The 18,566-nt window shown below is 34.6% G+C and overlaps 1 protein-coding gene and 2 pseudogenes across 1 annotated transcript; all 3 read right to left on the bottom strand.

The window, feature by feature from the left end:
• Positions 1-3,054: 3,054 nt before the first annotated feature.
• On the bottom strand, positions 3,055-4,032 carry LOC125170625 (olfactory receptor 6C3-like; annotated as a pseudogene).
• Positions 4,033-12,022: 7,990 nt separating this feature from the next.
• Positions 12,023-14,324, bottom strand: LOC125170624 (olfactory receptor 6C3-like; annotated as a pseudogene).
• Positions 14,325-17,256: 2,932 nt separating this feature from the next.
• LOC125171202 (olfactory receptor 6C1) lies at positions 17,257-18,203 on the bottom strand. The gene has a single exon (XM_047868409.1). The coding sequence runs from the start codon at positions 18,190-18,192 to the stop codon at positions 17,257-17,259; it is 936 nt and encodes a 311-aa protein (XP_047724365.1). The 5' UTR covers positions 18,193-18,203.
• Positions 18,204-18,566: the final 363 nt, after the last annotated feature.

The raw sequence follows: 18,566 nt of genomic DNA, 5'->3' as shown, positions 1-18,566 counted from the left end.
AGAGTTATGAAAAACATACCCAAGGTTCCAAGACATCATTTCAAGCTTTCCTTCCTAACTACTCATCCATGTTTCTTTTACCCAGCTACATGTAACTTTTGTCCGAAGCTTTGTATTCCCCTTTGTTCCTTTCTTTTCAATGGATGAATTTGGCTCTGTCATAGATATGTCATTGTTGAATCAAGTGTGTCATTCATTGAAAGTGGAAATTAACCTATTCTATAAACAGCTACTTGTTATTGTGTTAAATAAATAGCTGGAAATTACTTTAAGGACACTACCATTCTATATAAATTTGGGATAAAAAAACCCCACAATAGTATTCCTCAAATTGTCCAGTTTAAAGAAATGGCAATTTTTAAAGGCCTTTGAAAGATTAAGAGATTGTTTTTCTTTATTTTTGTAATATTTAGGAGATTAAATTCCACAATAAAATTGGAAACTAACTTTATCATTATGCACTATCTGTGCTGAATTCTCTCTTCTTAAGTTAAAACTCCTTAAAGTTGTGACACATATATTCAAGGCAATTTGCACCCACAAGGTTAGTACAGTTTTCTAACTCTCTATCTTTCTCTCACTTGACACTGTTGGTGTTAGGTGTACATGTTGGGCCAATTTGTCAGAGAAGAGAACAAAATATTGGTTTAATGTGGTATCTTGAGTAACAGTTGGGTTTTGTAACAACCACTATTTTTTTTTTCCTGGAGTGATTTTTTCCATTCCTGTGTTTGTTGACATCTAATGTCATGCAAAAGCTTCATCGTTACTGAACGCAAAAAATCTCATAAGAAGAACCTATTTAATGTTTTTCAGATTATGACTTTAGTAATGCCTCAGAATATTCCTCAAATTAATTCAGAATCCTGTTTCCCTGAGTCCTCTGGAAAAAAAAAAGAGCTTTCTTTTCTCCTAATTCTATAGAAAGGGAAAGTTTGAATCCCAAGTAAGATCAAAGCACCAACCAGTATGAATAGAATAATGAAGGAAAAATCCTTAAGTTTTCATAGAGATGTTCTACTTATAACCTGAATGTCTTAGTTTGTTAGCTATTTATATATATTTGAGGATAATTTTTAACTTAAAAAAGGAAGTGAACTCTTAAAAAATGTATGGCATTGGAACTTAATATTTATTTCTAATGAACGGTATTACTGGGGCAACTTGTGGGCTTTGCATTCAAAGAGAAATGGATCAATAATGCAACTCAGTCACATTATAGTATTGTGACTTTGAACAAGTTACTTAACATGAGTTGTGGTTTCCTTAATTTTAATAAATGCCAATAGTACCTCACAGAATAATTGTGAAGCCCAATTTAAATGAAAAGTAAAATTATACAAAATATACAAAATTTTAATAAAATGTACTCCCAGACAGTGGTTACTATTATCTTTATTTTCCCCAAAATAAAATCGGTAACATATTTGGGGAATATTGCCCCATTGTAAAATACCAAAAACCATGTTAGAGCGCCCTCATTTAAGAGACAATGAAAAGTTTTAGGCTCTTATCTCATTTACTCAATATGATAATCTTATGTTCCTTTGAAGAATCTGACAATGAAACCGCTTAAGTAACATAAACAAGATCAGACACTTGTTCATGGTAGAATTGGAATTCCTAACTCTTTGTGCCTGAAACTGGAGCATGTACTACTTATTAAACCTGTATTCAATAAGGAAAATCAAATTCAGAGAATAATTTTCAGAAAATTAATAAAAGAATAGATTATTATGACAAACAAGAAATGTAACATCCTCATTGTTCATTATCCTTGATAAATACAGACGACATAACAGCCCCAAATTATTCTATGGATTTTGATGAAAACTTATTAATGAATCGGTGCGAACCAAAGGAAATTTTTCATTGTCCTCACTTTACGATCTTACCTTTGTCATACAAATGCACCACATCAACTGGCCGAAGTGATTTTTTTAAGAAAGCATATTAACAACTATTTCAGTTTTAGGTCAAGAGATTCAGTAGTTTTAAAATCAATCTTTCTCAATATATTGGAATTACTTTATAGCTAATAATCTTTTACACATTTCCCATGGTAGCCATGGGGGCAAAATTAGTGAAGAGAAGCTAGGTTTGGAGTTACTTTGGGCCTTTCCGGACAAGGATTCTATATGGATTTTCACCTGCATAAGGCACATGTTTTATCATGTATGTCCATGTCTCCCAGCAAATACTCCAGGGAATCACATGTGCCAACAAAGGCCTAGAGAAAATACACTAAGGATTATACAAATGTTATCAACGTTTGTACCACTATTAGAATAGGAAACTTTTGAGATAATGCCCAAAGACATAGGACGGGAATAAGAAATAAGCCAGAAGCATATGGAATATTTTGCATACTATCTAAACAAGAAAATGTACAATGTACAAAGCTTTTGGAGAGGTTTCCTGAATTTCCTAGATCAGAATTTCTCTGAAAAAATATGCTCCCACTACTTTTCTTGCTGGGTGAAATGCTGAGACAACTTAATGTTACATGAAAACATTACATTTTTATCATATACTAAAATGTCTTCATAAAAGTGGCCCTCCAAGTGAGTATCAAATTTATTCAGAAATAATAATTTATTTTTAATAATTAATAATTTAATAATTATTCAGAAAAAATATAGAACAATAAAAATTATAGAGCAAATAAAAAGAGTGGGATATAGTTCAGTGCTCACTGGGTTCCCATTGAAAGGCATGAAAAAAGTATGGATTTAAATATTCATTGAACTCTTCAACCTTTTCAAAAAATCACTTGAAGTTACTCTCCCATAATAGTAATTAATTCTTACTATTAATTCTTGAGAAGGATCTACTATCCAGAAGGTCTCTTTCCATTTGAAAGATGTGCAGTGTTTAATCCAGTAATTAATAGAAGCATAAAATCCAGGAACTTGGCACGATTTTACAATTCAGATTTCTTTCAGTCTCATTTTAGAAACGACAAAAAAAAAAAGTCTGTTGACTCAAGCACTATTTCTTTTGTTGAACAAATATCTATCAAGGACCTGATATCTTTAAATAGTATTCAAGATTTTACCTAGTTACACTGTAGAGTGTCCTTTTTTTGCCAAATAAATATTTATTTGAAGAAAATACTAGTGTATGGACCAAATCTTTGAAGGCTTGCTTCACTTGCTGGTTTCTCAGAGTATAAATGAAGGGGTGCAGCATGGGGGCAACAGAGGTATTGAGAATAGCTACTCCCTTGGTCAATGATGCCCTTTCTTTTGCAGAGGGATTAGCGTACATAAATATACAGCTTCCATAAGAGATGGAGATGACAATCATATGAGAGGAACATGTGGAGAAAGCCTTTTTTCTCTGACTGGCAGATGGGATTCTCAAAATAGTTCTGATAATATACATGTAAGATAAAATCACCAATGCCAGAGTGAATAGCAAAGCAACCAACGCAAAGTAAAAACCGATGACTTCTAGAAACCATGTATCTGAACAAGACAGTCATAAAAGGGGGAAAATAGTCACATGCAAAGTGATCAATGACATTGGAAGCACAGTAATCCACCTGGAGCAGAAGCATGAGGGGTGGGAAAATGGTCAGAAACCCTCTAGCCACGCACAGAGCACAAGCCAGGTGCAGAGTTTCCTGTTCATGGTGGCGGTGTAATGCAGAGGCTTGCAGATGGCAACGTAGTAGTCATAGGACATGGCAGTGAGAATGTAAAATTCTGTCACCTCCATGAAAATAAGGAAAGAGAGTTGGGCTGCACAATTGTTATAGGAAATAGTCTTATCCCTGGTGATAATTGCTCCTAGAAATCTAGGAATACAGACAGTTGTAAATGAGATTTCTAAGAAAGAGAAGTTTCGGAGGAAGAAATACATTGGTGTCTGTAGATGAGGGTCCACCAAGGTTAGAGTGACGATAGTCAGGTTTCCAGCGACACTTAATATGTATGTGATAAATAAGAAGAGGAAAATCACAATCTGAAGGTCAGGATCATCAGAAAGGCCGAGCAGGACAAACTCTGTGATCACTGTGTGGTTCATTTCTCCTCTCTGTTTCTCTTTTCTTCTCTTAAAGATATTTAGGTGGCAAGAGTATTAAAGGGAGGAGATGAAAAGTATAATTCATGATGAATTCATGAATTCAATATCACCATCATTGATATAATTCTAAAATATATTCTATAATCCATGTATGATATTATTTTCTATTGAACTCTCTTGTTTGCATTTTGTTTTCATACACATTTGTGAGTTCTGCTTTATTTACTAGTTTTCTTATTTGAAATGGAGCAGGGGAAGTTTGGAAATCTTCATACAATAACTCACATCATTGAGAGATGATAAATGATATCAGTGCTCCTTGCTTTGTCCAACTTATGCAAATCATTACATTTTTGTTAAAAATTTTAAATATGAATTTTCTTTCTTTTCTGTTATGTATTTATTAGATATACCACCCCTTAAAAACGGAAATGAATGATCTTAATTCCATCACAAGGTAAAAGTGAAATTTAGAAGACTAAAATAACAACCATTATACTTTTTATGATATAAGAAATGAATTAGTGACTTTCTTAGCATAAGTTATTTAATTATTAATTTTTAGATGTTAATATTTTGGGAGATAGCTATCAAGGTAATAGGGAATGTTGTATACATATTATATAGTAGTATATTATGTATGTTTTCTATATGAGAGTAAATAGCCTGTTATTTTATATAACAAATAGGGAACATATTCACTTACTTATTGGTTAGCCTTGTAATTTCATCAAAATCATCAATGTTTGACATCTTCTGCTATATGCCAATAATGTACATATTGAACTTTTTTTTTTTTGAGCTTAAAAGGACATACAGTATTTATCTAGTTTTTATTTTACACGGAAGCACAAATTGGGAAAGTAACTAATTGCTTCAGATCTTAAAGTTCTGTCTCTGAGATTGTTACCCAGTGCATTTTCCATTTGAACATCCTTTTTCTTAGATATTAGCTTTATGAAAAAATGTTTGATTCTTTTGTAATTCTGCGCCACACTTATCTTTTACATGAGACCATTGATCTATATTTCAGAAAAATATAGGAAAATGTCTTTTATTCATACTAACCTATCCAGTTAATTCTCAGCTGTGCTGGATATGCTATGCTGTAGATTTTGTTTCCCCAAATTATGACAGTTACCTCCTTTAAATTTTAAACAAATTTGTGCTGTGAAGAGTAGAATGCACCTCATTGCTTCTCTGTCAGACTGTAGCAAAGTTCATTAAAATCAAATTTGATTTGCCTTGTCTCCATTTTATGATAGCTCAAAGGAAATACTTCAGGATATAAAAATGGAATGTCAGAAACCTTAAAACAATGTAGAAATAATATGACAATCCTCTTCAATAATGTTGATATAAAAACTTAAGAAAGCAATAATTAGACAACTGAGTGGGATATAGCATCATATATGGTGATGCTAAGGACAGATTCTTAAGATTGGCTTCCCTCTAGTTTCACTTATAGCTCAAATTTTCCAAGTCTACTTGTTTTGACCTCAAAAGAAAGTTTTATTCATTGATCTCCTGGGAACAAGGCCAAGTCCAGGTCAGATCTGTGCTATATGGGAGACCATGAGGGATTTCTGGAAGCCTTGCATTTCTCAGTAGCCTTTTAGCTCTTCTCTATGGTGAATCTCCCTTGAGAATGGTTATGTTCACCTTCGTATCCCACAGAGAACCTGAAATGTTGTCTTCTATAAAATAATTACTTCCATTAATCACAATTACCTAATATTTTGTGAGTAATAAAAACAGTTGTGAAACTGACTTTCTTACAAAAATAAAATTGAGAATCTAATTTATATTTAAGCTTCTGGAAATACAAAGTTTTTAACATATACCCTTTTTGTTATTGTTTATCCTTAGGCTTTGTTAGTGGTGAGGCACTGAGAACTAAGGCCATTTCATAATTCTAAATTAAATAATAACTATTACAATGCACAGATTATGTTCACATTTTAATGTTAATTACATAGGTTAATTAATCCTGAGTACAATTGCAATATTTACTTATAATACCAATTTGCCCATCTTATTTTTCATCTTAGCCTTTATGTTTATTACTTATCATACATTTAATATTCTAATGAGAAATATCACCAAGTAGTAATGTTTTGTTTATTTGAAATTCTGGGTAGTGAATTATTGTTGATTATTTTCTTTATTGTTTTTATGTTTCTCTAATATTTGGTAATAAACCTTTATTACATGTAAGCAGTTAATAAGGCATATTTCTATAATTGTATAAACATATAATACATATTATATAATAAATAGTTAAAATTAAATAAGTGTCATATATCTAAATAAAATAACAAGCCATATATTTAACATAAAAAATACAATAGTTTGTATAATCAGATAATGGTAGAGTTACCATTGCAGAAGTAAATCACAGCTGGAATGAATGTTTATTTGGGAATTAGTTACTGAAAGAGCGGAGTTAGAGTGTGGAAAAAAATGGAAGAAAAAGGTAGGCATAACTCAAATTTATGAGTGTGTATTTAACCTAGTAATGGAGCACTTAGTAAAGAAGCCTTCTTGGCAGATGTGTCTCTGTATCATATAGAGTGATACCCTTGTTCATTTCATTTATTTTTTTCAGCTTTATTAAGGCACAGTTGACACATAACACTGTGTAAGTTTAAAGTGTACTATGTGTTGACTTTATACAGTTGTATATTGTGAAATGATTACTATGGTGGAGTTACCTAACAGATCTGTCACTTATATATTTACCATTTCTTTTTTGTGGTGAGAACATTTAAGGTTTACTCAGCAACTTTCAAGTATATAATATCTTATAGATCAATTTTGTTGCAATAATGAAATGATATTATGTTTTTATCCTAAAAGCCCAGCTAATAGGCAACAAGAAAATCTATTATTGTTCATGGAGGGCAATGTGCAGTCATGCTTCACTTGATTGCAAGCTCATCTTCATGACTTCCTCTAGTTGCTAGTTAGATTTAGAGGCTTAATCCAGGTTTAGGTTTGGGTTCTTTATTTGCAAGAGTAATCTAGAGATGGTATTTAAACTTTAACAGGAAATACTTGTTCAATTGTCTTATTATTATTTTTTTTATTCTTAGCAGCCATTGTTGATCAATGTTTGGGCCCATTAATTCATTATGTACTGCAAGATGGTTCTGTTCTTAATCTGTCATTTTCTTTGCTCATTCATTGGTACAGTTTATACTGAAAAGCCCAGATGAATGCCTATTTTATTTCTATTGCATAGTCAGAGTTGGTTCTCTAGTATCTTTTTCAGCCAGTGAGAAAACTCTTCCTTTTGGGCAGTACACTTTTCCTCTTTGATTGCTTCCTTCCCATCTTGGATGACAAGTGTTCCCAGGCTCATGCTATGCTTTTCTGTATGAGAACTGGACTGAGTCATTTCTCTAAAGAGTCCCTCTTCCATTGATTAGGAAATGGTAAATCAAGTTAAGAATCTGGACACTAGCTGTGATAATTACTATGAGTTCAATCATCCTTTCTAGGTATTTTCAGTGGACAGGACCAGCAAAAACTTTTTTTTTTTTTTTCAAATAAAAGGTCTATGAGTGCAGTTTATTTTTATTTTCTTTAATTTTTTAAAATGTTTATTGGGGCGCCTGGGTGGCGCAGTCGGTTAAGCGTCCGACTTCAGCCAGGTCACGATCTCGCGCTCCGTGAGTTCGAGCCCCACGTCAGGCTCTGGGCTGATGGCTCAGAGCCTGGAGCCTGTTTCCGATTCTGTGTCTCCCTCTCTCTCTGCCCCTCCCCCGTTCATGCTCTGTCTCTCTCTGTCCCAAAAATAAATAAAAACGTTGAAAAAAAAAGTTTGTCCATTTTTGAGAGAGAGGGACAGAGAGCACAAGTTGGGGAGGGACAGAGAGAAAGAGACACAGAATCTGAAGCAGGCTCCAGACTCTGAGCTATCAGCACATAGGACTCAAACTCATGAACTGCGAGACCATGATCTGAGCTGAAGTTGGACACTTAACTGAGCCACACAGGCACATTTATTAGTGCAATGTAAGTGTATCATTCAAACTTAGGACTACAATATTTTTAAGAACCCCCTTTTATCTTTTATAACTTTATATTTCCTTTATCTCATGATTAGAGCCCTGGCTATGAATAGCATTAGACAAAATTGTAATATCATGTTAATCTTCATTTGCTTTTCCTCACGTTGCACATACAGCATTATTAGAATAACAGTGATAGCCTACCATCCACAATATTATTCCTACCTAAGAACAACTTCAGATATTTTAAGCTATTCTTTTTGTCCCTGGATTAAATCCCACTTGGATATATGGTCCAATTACAGCATTTAAAATCTCTTGGAATAATTTGGCTTCATGTGGTTATCTCACCAACTAAAAATGCACTTAATTACATTTATTCCAGTTAAGTGTTAATGGCTTACGCTACTAAGATACACATTTTATTCCATTCCTTTTATCACAATTAATATTGACTTGCCTTCTAAGGATTCCTGAGACAGATTCACTGAGCCATTTGAAATTGAAATTAAAAAATAATACTGAACATTGGCTAAATAAGAAGACTAGAAAGCATCTTCAGGGCTTTTGTTCTTAAAATGTGTCGATATCCTGGCCTTCTGAAAAATGTACCATCAAGTAAATATGTAGTGACCTTCTGATAAACTAGTTAATGATATTCATGTTCAAGGTAAGAAAATGACTCTATTTAAAAACAGACATGAGTTTCAAAGTCCCAAAGAACGTCCCTTTGACAGCCTGAGAGAGGACCTTTTGAACGGTTCCACTTCATTTCAGTTGTTTTAAATTAAAAAAAAAAAAAAGACTTTCTGTTGTGCTGGGTGATGCATTGATTTTGAAAGTGTAGGTTTTTTCATCATCTTGTGTATCTATTCACTGATCTCTCCTTTAGAGTTAAAGCGCATTGAAAGTCATTAGAAAAATATGTTCAGAGACTATCTCCAAAGTAATTTGCTTTATTGTATCTATTACCCTGTTTCTTTTTCTTTTATGGAATTGTTCAATAAAGTAGTTGCTCACATTCAACCTAATATGTTAGAGAAAGAAAAAGAATGTAATTCAGTGTAATGGGCAACATCCTGCTCAGCTTCATAATTACACTAAAATGCACTTCTGGCACTGCTCATTCACTCTTGACAAATTAATGAGAGTTCATGTGACACTTTCTCTGCCTGCATGAAACAAAATCTCCACAGTTGATCCCACTGAGTGGTTGGTAGAATTGTTTTATTGGAATTTGCTTTTATTCTTCCTTATAATAATTTTTGATGACTGTTTCCCAAAATCAATCGAATATTTTATATTTCTTCATTTCAATAAAGTTAAGCTGACTCAGTTTTGTTGAAATTCATACAGTTATAAATATAAACAGTTGGTTAAGTGAGTGACTCTTCATTCTGGCTCAGTTCATGCTCTCATGGTCGTGAGACAGCCCTGTGTTAGGTTTTTTGCTGAACACGGAGTCTGTTTGAAGATTCTCTCACTCCCCCTCTCTCTCTCTGCCCCTCCCCTGCTTGAGTGTGCGTGCAAGCGCGCACACACACACATACATATGTGGTTTTATTTAAATCCAAGTTAGTTAACATATAGTGTAATAAAGATTTCAGGAATAGAATTTAGTGATTCATGACTTACATATAGCAGCCACTGCCTATCCCAACAAGTGCCCTCCTTAATGCCCATCACCCATTCAGCCCATCCGCCTACCAAACACTCCTCCAGCATTTAATAATATTTTCAGAAATAGTAACACACATATCCATAGGGGTTTATGCCTGAATATCAACTCATAACTTAATGCTCTGTAATTTATGTTGTATTTACTAGGATATATGAATAACTGCTTTATTTATTTTATTTTTCTTTTAGTTGGAATTAATTCCTAATTTTGGGAAGGATGTTCACTGAAGTTGTCATTTAGCAAAGTTATTATTTATTTCAGTAGTATTTAAGGACTTTTTAATTTATGTCATTTACTTCTTATAACACAGTTGTTAGACTTTTTAAATTTTTTTTAAACTTTTTTTTTTAAGTTTATTTATTTTTAAGAGAGAGACCGAATGTGAGCTGGGGAGGGGCAGAGAGAGAGTGGGGGGGACACAGAATCCGAAGCAGGCTCCAGGCTCTGAGCTGTCAGCACAGAGCCCGACGCGGGGCTTGAACTCACAAACCGCAAGATCATGACCTGAGCTGAAGTCAGATGCTTAACCGAGTGAGCCACTCAGGCGCCCCTGGACTTTTTAAATCTTAATTCCCAAATCAAGAACTGGCTCAGAGCAATCATGTACCTTACATAAATCCATTCAGCTAGAAAGTGTCAAATATAATGTGAAATTAAAGTCTCTTCTCCTAAACACAATACCACCAGCCTATATTTAGTTGGAAACACAAGATGGAGACATAGTGACTTCCTGTCTTTCACTAAGAATGAATACATTGTTATAATAGAAACTATAGGGGCGCCTGGGTGGTGCAGTCGGTTAAGCGTCCGACTTCAGCAAGGTCACGATCTCGCTGTCCGTGAGTTCGAGCCCCGCGTCAGGCTCTGGGCTGATGGCTCAGAGCCTGGAGCTTGTTTCCAATTCTGTGTCTCCCTCTCTCCCTGCCCCTCCCCCGTTCATGCTCTGTCTCTCTCTGTCCCAAAAATAAGTAAACGTTGAAAAAAAAAAAAAGAAAATATATGCTATCTTGTTTTTTATACTTTTTGGTATATACAAATTGCAAAGTATAACCCCACTACATTCCATTTAATTTGATTACAGATTGACCTAAGTAATGAACCAATGATTAGGTCTGAGAGACTTTCACTGCCTTCTAATATGCCTGACAACTCTGCTTTTCCTAAAGGTTCACAAACAGTCAGAATGGCTAGAATGGTAAAAGATAAGCAAATCTGATCATTGTCCTCTAGGAAAACCATTTCTGATAGACTTCCCTTTGCCATTGAACAAGTATATTTTCTGTTATCAACATTTTGTTTTATCGTTGCCATTTTTTCCCAGGAGGAATATACTTATTTAAGTGTAGACAGTAAGAAAGGACCAAATATACAAATGAGAAAAAAATATCAGAGTGTGTTTTAACTCTTTGACATGGTTTCTACACAGATTTAACTGGTACAACTACTTACTATTGTATCTATTCTCTCTGCCACTGACTCAAGGGGAATAATTCAGTGAATCAAAATTGTCAGAACAGGAGTGTACATAAACTACTAACATATAAAATACTGACATGAAAAGAAATCCTGTGGGATAGTGTCCAATGAGAAATGAAAAGAAAAATCCCAAAACAAGCAAACAATCACACTAAGTGTGATTGTTTGCTTTCCTTGACATTGTTTTTCACACAGATTAGCAACCAAATGTCTTAATTTCTAATGTAGATCTCTAATGAATGCATCTCTACACCGTGCCATTTATTTTTAAACTGGTAATCTACCACATTGTGCTAAATCCATTCTTTGACTCCATTATTTTTAATCTGCCTCCTGGAAGAATTTTTGGTATCATAATACCTCTTATACATAATACTTAAGACTCTCTTTCCTGCTCACTGTATTGCTCACCAGTAATGGCAGTTGAAGTTTCCTGTTTTGATTGATTGAAGTTCTCATTTATATGCCGAGTATTAAGAGTTAGTACCTTCCCTGACTAGACTATAATAATATAAATAGAACTCTATAATAGTAATATAATTATGCACAAAGGAGATCATGTGTTAAAAGCACCAGTAAAATTGTGCTTGTGGTAAAATCGATGCCAAATTTGCAGCTCCTTGAAGAGTTTCAAAGATGTGTAAAAGAGAGCACACACAAGTTTTTCTTTGTTTTGTTGTTTTCATTTTCAAATTAGGCTATTATATGGGCTGGTACAGCTCAAGATCTTAGGCAAGTCACTCAAAACTTAGAAGCATCAATTTACACATTGGTAAAGAGGGATAACTATGCCTAATTTGTTATATAGCTGTGAAGATTAATTATGATACGGTGTAGAACATACCTGGCTTATATATGACACAGAATATATGATCTGTATAGAAGAGGTATTGTTTATGAAATTCCTATCAAACTTTTATGTAGCATAAGAGGCAGTGGCTGCCTAAATATTTGTGTTACATTTTTTTTAGAAGCAATAATGCAGAAAATAAGAGTTCATAAAATAACACATAACACATGACTTCAGCATATACAGAAAACAGGGTACACAGGGCCTTCAGATAATTTGAAAGTAGTAAAATATACACCCAGTTTTATTAACTGAATGGGAAGAATTGGACAGACACTACAGGTAGTATGAAAAAACAATGGTGCTGTAGATATTTATTTCATGATTCATGTAACTTTTAAAAGGAAAAATATTTTTATATCAAGAGAAAGAGATATTTAAAATCAGTTGATTAAAACAGTGTTACTTCAAGTCATTAAAGTAGAAAACATTTTTTATTGAAATGTGGCTAACACACAATGTTATATTAGTTTCAGTTGTACAACATAACATTTCAATCAGTCTATACATTATGATGTGCTCACCACAGTGTAGCTGCCACCTACAGAGCTATTAAAATAGTGTTGACTATACTCCTTATGCCGTAACTTCTGTTTCTGTGACTTATTCCACAATTGGCAGTCTGTACATCCCGCTCTCCTTCGTACATTTTACCTATCGCTCAATCCTCTCCTTCTGGCAACCATCAGTTTGTTCTCTATTTATGGATCTTTTCTGCTTTATTTGTTTGTTCATTGCTTTATTTTGTTTTCGAGATTCCACATACAAGTGAAATCATATGGTATTTGCCTTTCTCGGTCTGATTTTTTACATTTAGCAAAATACCCTCTACGTCCATCCATGTTGTTGCAAAACATCCTTTTGTATGGCTGAGCAATATTCCATTGTGGATATATCACATCTTCTTTATCCTTCCGTCTATCAATGTACACTTGCGTTGCCTCCATATCTTGGCTATTGTGAATAATGTGGCAAAAACCACAGGGATTTTGTATTTTTTTTTGGAATTAGTGTTTTTGATAAAACATTTTGATTAATAAGAATAGTCATTAAAATGAGTTATGTTTCATAACTACTGGTTTTATATTCACAATCATAAATCACAATCATAAATCACTGACATGGAACCTACAGATAGTTAAATTTTTTTTTAATGTTTATTTGTTTTTTGAGAGAGAGAAATAGAGCATGAGTGGGGGAGGGGAAGAGAGAGAGTGGGAGACACAGAATCCGAAGTGGGCTCCATGTTCCGAGCTGTCGGCACAAGCCCAGTGTGAGACTTGAACTCACAAGCTGTGAGATCATGACCTGAGCCGAAGTTGGATGCTTAATGAACTGAGCTACCCAGGCACCCTTACAGATAGTTTTAAAGGAAGACACAACTCATCCACATCTATGTTATGAACAATGCTTAACAAATGAGCTCAGCATTTCCTGTAGCTGTGACATAGGTATAGGAAGATAGTACAAATTAGTTTAAAATTTCATTTTCCTTTATCAAATCTTTATGATAACATTCATTCATACTACCCCAAATTTGGATTTGCTTGTATGAAACATACCTTAAGGACCAAATATTTGAAGGTTTGTATATTTTCTGGCCCCTTAGGGTGTAAAGGAAGGGGTTCAGCCTGCTTAAGAATAGCTACTGCCTTTGTCAATGATACTTTTTATTTTTGAAGATGAATTAGCATATATGAAAACAGAAAAGGCATTCATGTAAGTAGAGCAAGCAGAAAAAACTTTTTTCTCTGACTAGCAGATATGATATATATGTAGGACAAAATCACAAATGCCAAAGTGAATAGTAAAGTAATGAAAGCAAAGTGGAAACCAATTACTGCTAGGAGCTATGTATCTAAATAAGACAGTTGTAAAAGGGAAAGATAGCCACATGTAAAATGATCAGTGACAATGGAAACACGGTTATCCAGCTGAAGGAGAAGTATAAGGGGTGGGAAAATGGTCAAAAATATACCTGGCCATGCACATAGCATAAACAGGGTACAGAGTTTCCTGCTCATAATGGTTGTATAATGAAGGGGCTTGCAAATGACAGCATAGTAGCCAAAGGACATGGAAATTCAAATTGAAATTCAGCCACTCCCATGAACACAAAGAAAAATAGTTGGGCTGCACAGCTGTTATAGGAAATGATATTATCCCTGGTGATAATTGTCTCCAGATATCTAGGAATACATACAGTGTAAATGAGATTTCTAAGAGAGGTTCCAGCTAAGAAATATATAGGTATTTCTTTCTCTTTCATTTTTTCATTTAAAGATATGTGACAACATTGATGAATCTGGAAGACATTAGATGAAATAAGTCAGTCACAAAAGAACAAAAAATGGATAAATCCACTTTTATGAGGTATTAAAATTAGTCTAACTCATAGAAATGGAGAATAGATGGTGGCTGCCTTGGGACAGGTTGGGGTGGGCAATGGGGAATTGATGATAGTTGCTATATGTGGGGAATAAGCTTAGGAATTCTCTGAGCCTGCACTGATGGGTTAGCAAGGCATAAAGAATTAGAAAGCCATAGGATGAACACACCCAAGTTTGGGTAAACAAGATTAGGTAAATAAGATTAGGTAAATGGGGCAAAGGCCCCCAGTTTAGGACAAAGATATGGGACAATAGCAGAAAGATGGTTTCACAGGAAGGAAGGACCAAATTAGGTAAACAGGCAAATAGGGCTATAGACCACAGCAGTGCAGAGTTGCCCGGAGTGGAGCTAATTAGCAAAAGAAAGCGCCTTGTTGAACCTGAGGTAGCATGCTCTATCTTTCTTGTCCCCTAGGCCAGTTTAGGTAAACAGAGGTGGGTCCTCATGTTTGCTGTAAACAACCTTCCACCCAGCACCAGAATCTTGTTTTGTATTGACCCAAATCCCTAACACCACATATCCCCAAAACCCCCTTTTCCCCATGCCCATGACTTAATGTTCATGGTTTCATTGTCTCTCTATGCACATCATTCACTCTTGTAAGCCTTCTGATCCTAATAAAAATGGAGCAAGGACCCTTACTCAGGGCTCTTGTCTCCTCCCGGACATTAGCTTCTCTCACATTTTCAATCCTGTGTCCCGCTCTCTTGCTAGACAAGAGAGAACTCCAGACCCAAAGTCTATGACACTACAAAGTTCAGTTCTGTAAAAGGAGCAAGTTCTGAAGATGTTGAAGATGAATATTATTGAAGAATATTGTTTGCTATGGTACATTTTTACCTACAGTTAACAATACTATATTGTGGCCTTAAAATATAAGTGGGTAGATCTCATATTAAATGTTCTCATCACTTTATAAATATCATTTGTACTGATTTTCAACTGTAGCAGTTAGATATAGAGACCAATATTAATAACAATCCCTACTTTTTCCTGATAGCTAATTATTGTCTATGACAGGTTCATTTCCATCCCTATAGTGCATTATATATACCAGATTTATTGGACACTGGCCTTATCAGTGGAAGTATATGTTAAGAGGTTATAGAACCCTGTTTGCCAGCTATTTGTCTTATTTAACACACAAACTATACTTCAGAGAAGATGAAATTGAGAAACCATTTATAAGTTTTCTCCTACATTTTGAATCTCCTTCAGTTTTCTATTATTTATTTTGTTTTTTGTTCTCTAACAACTCCTGTATTTGTCAATTGAATAAATTGCATAGAGATCCTTAGGAATGTTGCACCACTAATTAGGATTATATTATATTTTCTATTACTAAAAAGTAATTTATATAATTTAGAATACTTTTTTTGTACCCATAATTCTTATTTTACTCTCTCTCTGTCTCTCTCGCTCTCTCTCTCTCTCTCACACACACATCTCTACATCTTTCTAAAATACTTTAGTCATTTAATGCCTTAAGTAGAATGAGTGGAAGAGTATTTTAACAGGTGAAATTCTAGTTTTATAGATTTTTTTTGCTCTGCTATAAATTTATATAATATAAATATAAATTTATATAAATATAAAATTTTGCTCTGCTATAAAGCTTTTACAAAGTTTCTACAAAACCTAAAAGATTTTGTCTAGGCATTAAACAATTCAGACACATGTCTTGTTTCAAACGTGTCCAAAAGTAGAGAAAGAAGTATAATTAATATTTCAGCATAGTTAGAACGTGGAGCTTACATTCTATGAAATTAGAGAAAATAAACTGATCCTACATATCTAAAACAGCTATTACTTCATAATTTTCTACAGTATGTGCAAATGTATGCTTACTATATATAGTATATATAGTATACTATGCTATATATATTCTATAGTATGTATGTATGCATACATGTTTATATATATGTATCTACCTGTATATCTACCTATATCTACTGAGTAATTATGGAATTTGTAAATATGGAGATCTATTTGGCAACATGAATACAAAAGTATATATTATTAGAGATTGCTTTTTTTTTAAACCAATAGATAATTTGTACGGACATACCTATTAAGTGTACAATGTTTCTTGTTTTTTAAATGTTTTTTTTTTTTAATTTTTTTTTCAACGTTTATTTATTTTGGGGACAGAGAGAGACAGAGCATGAATGGGGGAGGGGCAGAGAGAGAGGGAGACACAGAATCGGAAACAGGCTCCAGGCTCTGAGCCATCAGCCCAGAGCCCGACGCGGGGCTCGAACTCACGGACCGCGAGATCGTGACCTGGCTGAAGTCAGACGCTTAACCGACTGCGCCACCCAGGCGCCCCTTAAATGTGTTTTTTAAATGAAAACTTTCACATTTTTTTCTGTAAATCATATGGCATTTGAAGAATTTTTTTTCCTAGAAAAATGACAAGATGGTGAGGGAATTCCTGTCAATGAAAATCATATAATTATATTTTCTGTATAGATTAAATAAAATATATCAATATTTACAGAGCCTCTCCATTCCTGGTGATAATGGTTTTCCTAAACAAAACTCAAACTATGATACTGTATAAAACAATAGTTGCTCAAGAAGTTGCAACTAACAATGTGTTCAGAAGACTGGGAACTAGAAAGACATATGAAGTTATTATAATTGAATGGGAAATATATTAAAGGTGCTTCTAAATTGTTAGAAACAAACAAAGAATGAATAAGGAAACAGGAAGGCCATTGTGACCTGAAGAATTCCTTGAATTTCATGTTTGTATATTTTAAATTGCCATGTGGTATGTGGCTAATTCATGACACCACAGCCTTTCATTATCTGGAGAAAAACACAATCTTCCTTGCCCTGTCCATGAAGGCTCGCCTGACTTGCTGATTCCTTAGGCTGTAAATAAAGGGGTTCAGCATGGGGGCCACTGAGGTGTTTAGCACAGCAACTCCCTTGCTCAGAGACACTGTGTCTTTTGCTGATGGATTAATGTACATGAAAATGCAGCTGCCATAGGAGATGGAGATGACAATCATATGGGATGAACATGTGGAAAAGGCCTTTTTCCTCTGACTAGTAGAAGGAATTCTTAAAATTGTTCTGATGATGTATGTGTAAGACAGAAATATCAAGGCCAAAGTGAACATTAAAGTGAACACAGCGCAGGAAAACCCCAGCGCCTCTAAGAATTTTGTGTCTGAACAGGAAAGTTGCAGCAGGGGAAAATAATCACAGGTAAAATGGTCAATAACATTAGACCTACAGTAATTAAGGTTTAGGAGCAACATGAGTGCGGGGAATATGATTAAGAATGACGTTAGCCATGAAGAGAAGACAAGGAGTATGCAGACTCTGTGATTCATGATGGTCGTGTAATGCAGAGGTTTGCAGATGGCAATGTAACGGTCATAGGACATGGCGGCCAAAAGGTAAAATTCAGTGACTCCCAAGAGAATGAAAAAAAATAGCTGAGCAATGCAGTCATTAAAGGAAATGGTTTTATCTCCAGTCATCATGGTGCCTAGGAACTTGGGTATGCTGACAGTTGTGAATGAAACCTCTAATAAGGAGAAGTTTCTGAGGAAGAAATACATGGGGGTCTGGAGGTGGGAATCCAGCAGGGTAAGGGTGATAATGGTCAGGTTGCCAGTGATGCTGAGCATGTAGGTGATGAGCAGAGAGACAAAGATCACCACCTGAAGCTGTGGGTCATCTGACAATCCCAGGAGGATAAACTCTGTTATTTCTGTGTGGTTTCTCATTTCTCAGTTGCTTATTTTGTCCTCCAGCCAGATCTCTAGGAGAAAGCCCAAGGAACAAATTTTGAATGTAGATTAACAGAAGTTTAAGTGTGGAGCCAGAGTTTTGCTGAAATAGTATGTCATTTCACCTACAGGGGAAAGTTTAAGAGTCTTTGATTTATTTTTCTCAGCACACTAAACATCTGTGCTGAAAACTCCGGTGAGCTCCTCCACTACATTGTGCCTGTCTGAAATTTAGCACAGATTCTTACCCTCAAAGCCATTGCAACCCAATCCAGTGCCTAGAAGAGTCATAGAAGGCTTAAAATAAACACATGTCTCATTCACTAATTAAGTGATGTTGAGTTTGTTGTTGAATCAAACACACTCATGAG

The sequence above is a fragment of the Prionailurus viverrinus genome, chromosome B4 (assembly GCF_022837055.1).
Source record: "Prionailurus viverrinus isolate Anna chromosome B4, UM_Priviv_1.0, whole genome shotgun sequence".
In the NCBI taxonomy this organism is placed as follows: Eukaryota; Metazoa; Chordata; class Mammalia; order Carnivora; family Felidae; genus Prionailurus; species Prionailurus viverrinus.
This window is presented reverse-complemented; position numbering and strand designations above follow the sequence as displayed.

Coding starts and splice junctions, on each gene's coding strand:
- LOC125171202 (XM_047868409.1), bottom strand. CDS start 18,192: ATGAGAAACCACACAGAAATAACAGAGTTTATCCTCCTGGGATTGTCA.